Source organism: Nansenia antarctica, assembly GCF_963989245.1.
Source record: "Nansenia antarctica genome assembly, chromosome: 20".
NCBI lineage: Eukaryota > Metazoa > Chordata > Actinopteri > Argentiniformes > Microstomatidae > Nansenia > Nansenia antarctica.
In genome coordinates this window covers 10,273,792-10,283,791 of record NC_137693.1, presented here as the reverse complement: position 1 = coordinate 10,283,791, position 10,000 = coordinate 10,273,792, and the positions used below count along the sequence as shown (strand labels likewise).

Here is a 10,000-nt window from a genome sequence, read left to right as displayed (position 1 = left end):
AATTTGGTTTGGGGGGGGTTGATCATCGCGAGGAAAGAGGGGAAATGGCCACTCAGGTGGAGACCCCTCTTCTGCCCAACAACCCTCTGATCACACAGGAGGAGCATGGCAAGATGATCCACGGGGAGGAGGGCTGTCTGGAGGGGACAGGGGCGAAGCAGGGAGGCACCGAGGAGGGTTGCATAAACATGAATATGAAAGAAGACAACTCGGAGGAACAACAGGGTGAGATCGCAACGAAGGAGCCAAGCTCCAAGCAGGCGAAAGAAGAGAGTAACAGCCAAGAGAAGGACCACCTGGATCAAGAAGAGGCTTCTAAAGAGGGTGGGAAATGCAGTAAAAAGGAGTTCGCCGAAGCCCCCCCGCCCAAGGTGAACCCCTGGACTAGGAAAATGAACGCCGTGGTGACCGTGGTCAGCGTGAACGGACAAGCACATCATGGTTTGTAAATGTATTCTCCATAAAAACCTCGAGGGTCTTGACTTTCGTGCTTACTGTCAGTGGCAGCGGTGGGTTTTAGGGGTGCGTTCACCTGAGCTGTTTCATGACCCAGCCAGCACGGTGTGGCTGTCAGATAGGAGAGTTGAGGGTGTTCCTCACTCACACACAGTCAATTGGATAATGCATTGCATTGCTCTTATGAAGTCTCGTCTTGCTCTTTGCAATGCAAAGCAAGCCAGCTATATATAGCAGGAGCAAGGCCTCAAACTATTCTGGGACTACTAGAGTTGGACCTAGTGAAACTATATTACGTGATTACTACAATCGTGGAGTTGACGGTTCGAGACATGGTGGTGTTATCTTGTTTTGTGGGGAGGTACGCCCGTGCAGTTTTTTTTTTTTTTTTTTTTTGCATTACAAATGCAATAACATTGGCATCGCTTTAGTTGTGCCAAGTGAGTGTCAGTCTGTCAGGCCCCTGGCTTCTGTCTGCAACAAGCTGAAGTCACAGGTCGCTTGCTTGAACCCAGACAGAGGTAGTTAGTTTGCCTATTTTTAACAACGACAGACGACCATGCATGCACTGTTGAAAAAAGAGTCTCCCATCTACATCTAACATCTCCAAATGTCCCCTTGTTGGACTGTCAAAGCTGCCCAAAGCCCTGTGGTTTGTTGCTTTGTTAAATGCACAACACCCTTGCAACCCTTGTCCAGTAGTATCCCAACCAGATGCATGGCTCTAACATGGCTGTGATGTTAAGCAGAATAGTTTGAGGCCCTGCATCCTATATATAGCTGGCTTGCTTTGCATTGCAAAGAGCAAAGACGACTTCATAAGAGCAAGCTTTGCAATGCTTTATGCATTATCCAATTGACTGTGTGTGAGGATGTGCTTTGGTGCTCCCCAAAGCACCATCAACCATCACCTCCTCCATGCCAGGGTTGAGCTCAGTGCACTGTCATGTGGGGGTACGCCTTGTACAACTCCACTCTTTGCCATTTTTGCTCGCTGGTGTGTGTAGCTTGCTACCTTTGTTAGGCGATGTTTGCGTTGACGTGTAGCTATAGTCAATAGACATCTGAACCTAGTGTTTTCGGTGGAGATGTGGCTTAGCTTTTCACGGTGCCATGGGTGCTTAGAGAGGCTGGCTAACAATAGCAGCCCAGGCCCAGCTAGCTTGGGCTAGACCACCACACCGATAATCCTTGAGCAACATGGGGCTAAATTAGCCAGGGATCTCAATTTTGAATTGAAAACAGTTCGGTTAGTTTATATGTATTGAGCATTTTTGAAAAAATATTTAGTCTTAATACTAAAAAATATTTGTTATGGAACCGGTCACGTGTCCTCTCCACGTGTTGCCCCCACACTAGCCCAATACTGCCCTTTAAATTCAACCGCATGGCACACTTACTATTCACATCGATCGGTTGTGTGTCTGTTCAAGAATAAGGCCAAATCTTGATTATGATGTGCCTGTCATCGTGGTTGATGGGCAAAATCTTGGCCCTTGGCTTTGCCTTCATGTGATTCATCAAGCCCATGGGTGCACACACACGCCGCATGATCACATGCTATCCACTTAGCCAGCTTAGCTTGTGGCTATCAATGCGACCGATCGCCAGGATATTGATGCATTGAGGAGGTGTTACTAATAAAAACAGCATTCAGGGTAGTGGTACGTGTCGATACGTGTAATGTCTTATGCGTAATTGTTGTTGGTGAAGACAGCGGTGTGTGTTTGGACAGGGAGGAGATGCTATCCCCCATAGCTCCCCACCCTGGGCTGACTCTCTCTGTCAAGACAACGTGGTCCAGTCTGTGTCTATGGAAGCATATAGCTGACTCAATTCAAATGCTAATGCAATATGAGATTGCAATTGCATGTTCCACTTTTGTTCCACAAAAAAATGTGTTCCACAATCTCATATTGCATTAGCATTTGAATTAAGTCAGCTATATGCTTCCATATGTGTCAGCCATGTGATATTGCAACACCCTCGGTTAACTTAACGTGACGCCAGGATCGCTACCCCGGTCCCCCTGGCCTGATCGCGTGTAAATGGGGGGTAGTCTCTCTGTGAACCTGTTGACGAGTGTGGGTTTTTCGGTGGGTTTTTCTTTGTTTGTTTGGGGGGTGTATGTAATGTATGCGGTAGACAAAAAAAACACGCGTAAACACAATGCCACACACACTGGGCCTCGCTTCCATCCGTGTTCCCCCTCCCCCCACACACACAGCCAGACTTGCTGCTTAGCTGCTAGTGTTGCTAACAGGCATGTTGCCACTCCATGTGCTTTGATAAACGAGGTTGATATAGGTCCAATATGTTGTATGTACGTGACAATGAATGAATTCTGCCTGTGTGAATTCGAACCCCCCCCCCTTTAATTCCCACTTGACATTTTGACATTGGTTTGCCTTAAACTGTCTGATCTGAAGTGAATCATTACACCATGAGCATGAACACATGGTTAGTATAACTGAATTAAGTCAGTGCTTCTTCTCTGCACATGAAAGTATGATTCTGCTTATGTATAAGTGTTGTACAGTAATGTGTACTCGACAGATATGTCTGTAATGTGTCTCGAGTTGCATAACACATCATTATAGGACCCCCCCCACACACACACACACACTCATGGGGTTGAAATGGCATGCTTCCTTGAAGGCATATGACACCATTTTGGGATCATAATGCTATTTACAGCCAGTTTGTGAATATCTAGACGTATAGACAGATATACGTTACCCAGCTACTCTGTCCCTTATTTTGCTGTTAACAGGTCCTTGTCAAAGCTCTTGGCTAATTATTTTCTGTACATTGTGTCCTCGAGGTCAGTCATGCTGTAGTAGACATATCTGTGAGAATGACAAACCTGCTGTCTTTGACGTGTTCCCAGTGTGCCCGTTCTGTTAACACCGTATATACCTGATATCTACCAAATTTGCCGTTGTGACACATAACACTTGTAACCCTATGGCTTTGTTTGTGTTGTATGAACTCCTGAATGATCAGAACCAAAGGATTGCCGCCACAATGCCACATGCAGACTCATTATGGACGCTGTGTGAAAAGTGGGATGAAAAAGTTGATTTTACAGTTCCGGAGCAGGGTTTGTGTTCTAGCAGCACACCGGTATGTTCTATACAGGGTGATGTTAGGGATGGATCATCAAGCAGCAGATCATTCGAAGTGTCATGAAGTATAGTGGTCAGAATTGATCCAATTCAACCACTACGAAAGGAAATGGACAAAAAAATGCACATTTGTAAATGTTTTAAACCTCCCCATCTGTTTTATGTCATCTCATCCTTCTTTTTTATATCAAACGTTCTATCGTAAATAGGTGCCAAGCAGCAATGGTCCTCAGTGGCTGAGGGGTTGTGACTCTTGTAAAGGAAGCAGGTCAGGAGTGACTGGCGGATGGGTTTAGTCTCTCCCATTAGCATTCCTTTAGTGCTTGGGAAACCTTCACAAACAAGTGCAAATTGAGGCCCTCTGTTTTAATTGCGTTCAGCCGACATTGGTCGAAGGGCCTAGCAGACGAGTTTCCGAGTTTCCCCAAACATGCAGAGTTGTTGGCACAACTTTGATATGACCGGCAGGATGATACAGATATGACATCATCATCATCATCATCATCATCATCATCATCATCTGTGATGTTTAAAGCGGCCAGTGCACATATAAAAACTCAGGTTCATTGATCAAGCATCGGCACAAGCATCGAAAGTTGCATTAGCACCCATGTCTGTTTCCAGAGTGTCTCCCTTCTCACCCTCCCCGGAGCCTCTTTGTCCTTGGCGTGAAAGACCAGGGGGGTGTTCCATCAACGTCGCTAAAGGAAAATCCAGGCTTATTTTGATACCTTTCGTGAGACTTATTTTGATTAGTCTTGCGAGACGTATCAAAAATAAGCCTGGATTTTCCTATAGTGACGTTGATGGAATACCCCCCCCAGCCCAGTCACAGCGTATTGACCGGTGTTGCCAGATTCCATCTACGCTTTCCAGCCTTACCAGAGCGTAAACCCTGCCCATTCCACTACAAAGCAAACGGCCATTTCAAGAGCACTTGATTTGGCGCTCCCTTTCACACTGTATGGTCCTCTGTGGCTCAGTTGGTAGAGCACGGCACTAGCAACGCTTAGATCATGGGTTCGAGTCCCGCTGGGACCATATATACTGAAAAATATATGCACTCACTGCGATGTAAGTCGCTTTGGATAAAAGCGTCAGCTAAATGGCATAATATTATTATATTATGTATGGGCGGGAAATGGCCCAATCTGGCAACTCTGGTGTTGACAAGGCAGTGTGTAGTTGGCAAGGTGTCGGGACCCTGTTGGGGTCGCGACTTGGGAAGAAGTGCTGATGCGTGAAGGCTAAAGTGGGATCATAGTACAGTATGTATTCATACCACTGGGATGAATGACAGTTTCTGTCTTGTCTGCTAGTCAGGGGTAAATAAAGTTATCTCTCTTTGGTGCTGCCACGCTAAAAGGCAGCGATAAAGTTTCTCCTGTGTTGCGTAATTTCACTACAAACTGTTTGTTATGTGCTTCTTAATGTGCTTACACACAGCTGTTCAGCCAGACTGCCTTGAAGAGACTCTTAGTGACGGGGGAAGAAATTAGCTGCATCTAAAGCGTCTTGTAGACTTTCTCATGTCTTTTTTATTATTGTTCTTTCTTTCTTTATTTTTTTAAAGCAAAATCTCTTCTTTTTTTGACCAGACAATGGACGCAGGCCAGCTATAAGGGGCTGGTTCTAAAAGCTTTGAGGTAGCAGAGTGAAAGTGTGTGTGAGTGGAGGAGGTGGTGGTAGTTTTGGTTTGTTAGTGTTGTGCAGTGTCTCTCTCCTTCTCTCTCTCTCTCTCTCTCTCTCTACTTGTCCACCCCTCCACCCCTCTCTCAGCTGTTTAGAGCGGTCCTCCGAGGTCGCTCAGCTTTTATCTGTTAAAGAGCTGCATCTGGGCTCAGAGATATGGACACGTCCCAATGAAAGCACAGTGTTCTTCAGATGGGAGTGTAGGCATGTGCCTTGGGTGTGTGTGTGTGAGAGGGAGGGAGACAGAGAGAGAGAGAGAGAATGTGTGCGTGTCTGTTAAATTGTCTGTGTTTAGTGTGTGTGTGTGTGTGTGTGTGTGTGTGTCGCTAAGGCCTCAGGCAGAGGGCCACCTCCTCCTCCTCCTCCTCGTCTTCCTCTCTCCAGCGCAGTGCTCCTCCAGTGTCTGAGCCTGCTACTCAGCGGGTGGTGATGTCACCCTACTGATCATGTGACGCTAGTGAGAGTCTTCGAGGTGTCTGTGTCTCTCTGTGTGTGTGTGTGTGTGTGTGTGTGTGTGTGTGACAGAGACGGACTGGGCAAGGCTGTCTGTATGTATGTGTGTCTGTATGTGTGTCTCTGTGTGTGTGTGTGTGTGTCAGTGTGTGTGTCAGCCGAGAGCCGGCATGCGTCCTGTCTTTTCCTCCATATTTGGTTCTGGCTGTTCTCATCCTGAGTTGCAGGCAGGCAGTGCTGCATGGGTCTAATCTAGGACGCGGCTGTCACCGGCGCGCTGGCAGTAGCGCACGCTAACACGCTTTCATAGATTTTTTTTGCCTTTAGATGATGTGTATGAATTAGACTGCTTTTCATTTACATTGATTTATTATACCCTGTCTTTTCTTTCTCCCTCCCTCCCCCCCCCCCCCCCCCCCCCCCCCCTGCCCCATGCTTCTAATGCAGCTTCGGTCCTAATAACAGAGAGACGCTCAAAGAGACGAAATGAGATTTCTCTGAAGTCTCTTTTTTTTTTCTTTTTTTTTTTCCCTTCTCAGTGAAGGCTTTTTGGCAGTAGTAAAGATGTAATAATAAGCAGCCGTCACATGTCCTTATTAAGCTCTCAGACGCAGACAAACATCACAGTTAAAGATGGCATGGCTCTTTGTCTGTGCCAAACGCGTTAATTCCAATCTCTTGGTAGCAACTTGGCTAGTGGCGTTTCTCACAGAAGCTCAGCAGTTAGCTACACATGGCGGGGGCACTGGTGAAAAAAAAAAAAAAAAAGTGTTCTTTCTTCTATCACGACGACTGCCAATGGCCCCTGGCCTGGGCTAGATTACTCTTCCTGCTACGACTGGTGAATTGATGATTCAGTTGCTTAGGCAAATGTATCGATCGTAAGTCGCTTTGGAATAAGGTCGTCTGCTAAATGCCGTAAATGTAAATGGTACGCGTGTGCGCGTGTGCGCATGTGTGTGTTGTCTGACGGGCCCACACTCATGTGGTCCTCTGTGGCTCAGTCGGTAGAGCATGGGCGCTAACAACGCTTAGGTTGTGGGTTCGATTCCCGCTGGGACCATACATACAGAAAAATGTATGCACTCACTGCAATGCAAGTCTCTCTGGATAAAAGCTAAACGGTATCCATTATGTCCGATTGCATCATGCGGAGGAGGGCCTGATGAATATTTGCCTGTCCAGTTTGTTTATCTAAGACCTTACTGCCTACGTGGCACGCGGCTCATTCACAGACCTGACGTCCTCTGGGAGTTTCAGTCGAGTTTTCAGAGACGTACTGTACGTTACAAACACCCTTGACAATTTTGGCTGTGGCCTCCACCTGAGTAGGGCTGGAGGGGGGCGGAGGGGGCGGGGTGTAGCCGCGGGTGGCTAACATGCTAATAGTAGCCTCTGGTTGTCTGTGTGCACTGCAAGCAAGCTGCAGCAGAGACCTGCTCTGACTATTGCCAGGGAGAGACAGAGGATGATTGATAGAGTGAGAGAAGGGGGTGGGGAGCGGGGGGAGGCGGGGTGGCAATGATTGAGAGGGAGGGAGCGGCTGGGCAGGGTGCTGTGGTTCCCAGGGGCTGTCACAGGCCTCCAGCCCTGCTGACGACCACTCACAGGTGGCTGGTCCAGACCAGATCACTGCGCTGAGCAAACACACACACACACACACACCCATACACACACATACACACCCATACACACATACACACACCCATACACGCACACACACACCCATACACGCATACACGCACACACACACACACATACACACACACACACACACACACATGCACACGCACGCACACACACACACACACACACGCATACACACACACACCCATACACACACACACACACCCATACACTCACACACGCACACACCCACACACATACACCTACACACACACCCATACACGCACACACCCACACCCATACACACCCACACACACCCATACACACCCATACACACCCATACACACACACACACACACACACCCATACACACTCTCTCTCACACACACAGGTGTACACACCCTACACATGCATGCATGCACACACATACACCCCCCCAAAAAACACACACACACACACACACACTCTTGTGGAGATGAGAGAGAACAGAGCGGTGTCTTTGTCAGCGCTCTCACACACAGAGGATCATGCTGCAGCACAGCCATGAAGAGAGCAGCGATTCTATAAACCCGTCCATCCAGCCTCTAATGTGATTGCTGCTTTAGAGGTTAATTGATCACAGCAGAGTTTGAGTTTTATCCTGATGCGTCTTGCCACTTGGTTACTGGGCAGCGACGTGCACTTTGGCATCAGGCCTAGTCCCTGCTCTCGCTCCTTCACACACACACACACACACACACACACACAGAGCTGCCCTTTAAATATCACCTGATGAAGCACAGAGCGCGCCGGGAACTGGTGAAGTATGGTATGTCTGGCATGGCGGCCTCGTGGTGGGACGCATACTGTTGTACGACCGCCAGCCAAGCCCTGGGTGATTTATCTGAGGAGAGGCTGCTTTTAACAGGCCAGATCCAACGTTCTCACTTCTTCTGCAGGTGTAGACCGAGGCACGGACATTGCACCGTGCATCGACATTGCCCCCCCCGACCCCCCCAGAGCAGTTTGAGATTCCCCCAGACACTGACACTGAGTCTGGTGTCGGAGGTGTTAGACGTTTTGTTTTGCGAGTGCCACATCACACTAATGAAGTGATGATGCTTATTTTGTTCTCTCCGGTGCTCCGTCTTTTTGAAGGTCACCTTGCGTTCACAATCAGCGGTGCTGGCTGATAACCTTATTTTTTAGGTAGCAGGAGAGTTTGAGGATTGGGGACATTTATCTTGAAAGTTAATGTGTAATCTGTTTTTAGGACAGAGTATGCACAGTTGGACAGGATGGGACTGCTTCCTACCGGAGTCTCATAGGCCTGTCCTCATCTGCAGGTGTCGAAGAGAAAGTTGTTGTACATTTTTTCCCATTCAATTGCTCTCACAGTTTTGGATGTCGTCGGCTTTAGATGAAGCTATCGACACACGAATGTGGCCCAGATTTTGGCTCCTGATGTCTACCAATAGGGAGTGGAAGCAGGATGTCTCAATGTAGTTTGTTTGAAACTTACTTTCATTTCAAGACGATTTCTTTTTTAATTCAACAACAACAAGGTGTTGTGTTGTGTATAGACTTACACGTTTCTTGTACGTTTTTTTTCTTTCGATTTAACTAGTGTTCGGTTCTGGTAACAGTTTCTCAATTATTCTGTCTCTTGAGTACACAATTTACAGACTTATCTAAAGCTAGTTAAGCAGCCAAGAAAACCTAATCCTGTATCTTACACCACACTTACATAAGCTATTTAAACAATCCTGAAGGGAAACATGAATTAGTTCAACAAATCACATTCTGACAACACTCTTCAGTGCCCTGTTACCACGAGAAGATGAAACTGTTGCTAGCATACATCAGTCAGTGTAGTGCATGTCCAACCCCCCCCCCCCAAAAAAAAAAAACTATCTGTGGTGATATAGAAAAATATTGAGGGGTTTCGAAAGACCCAGTAGCAGCAACTGATCGCTCCATTCATAATGTCAGCAGTGGTCAAGTCAAAGTTTTCTGGGAGGGGGGACGACGACGACACTGGGGTAATTCAACCCCCTATTTCAAAGGTCATAAGGTCACCTGAGAGGGTCACAGCGAAGAGCTGCGTTCCCAGTCCAGCCCCTAACCTATCACACACACAGGTTCAGTTACGCCCGTACTCCTGGCTCAGGATTGGCCTATTGGGTGACAGTCTTTTCATTCTGATTGGATAACAACTTGAATACATCAAAAGTTTCGAAACTGTCTGAGGGAGCCTGGAAACCTCCTCAGTCTGGTTAGTCTGAGAGGTGAGAAGTTATTATAGTTATAAGAGGTGATAAGATATTAATCCCATTCCACAAAGCCAGGGGGATGACTGTTGCCTGGGCTACTATCGCTGTGGAAGAACCAGGGGAGGCTGGTGGAGGTAGAAATCGGAGGGACGGGCTCACTCCTCATTCAGTTCCATGCATTACAATGAACCCATCCTCCGATTTCTACCTCCACTAGCCTCCCCTGTGCTGGGAAAACAGACTGGCATTATTTTCTTGGCCTGATGTTGGAGCATGTGACCTTGGGGATAAGAGCATCAGAGGAATTAAACGTTTTGAAACATGCACTGTCATCCAGCGTGTTAGGCAAAGCCCACGCAGGGGAAGAAAGATCAATGTTCCATTTCAGAGCGG

The 10,000-nt window shown here is 47.4% G+C and overlaps 1 protein-coding gene across 1 annotated transcript in view; it reads left to right on the top strand.

Annotated features, from left to right (window-relative positions):
• The window catches only part of larp1 (La ribonucleoprotein 1, translational regulator), a 41,566-nt gene that overhangs the window by 188 nt on the left and 31,378 nt on the right, over positions 1-10,000 (top strand). Inside the window, exon 1 of the mRNA XM_080549749.1 lies at positions 1-441. This exon is cut by the window's left edge and continues 188 nt beyond it. Coding sequence (XP_080405875.1) covers positions 45-441 — 397 coding nt within the window. The 5' untranslated portion in view covers positions 1-44. The remainder of the gene's footprint in view (positions 442-10,000) is intronic.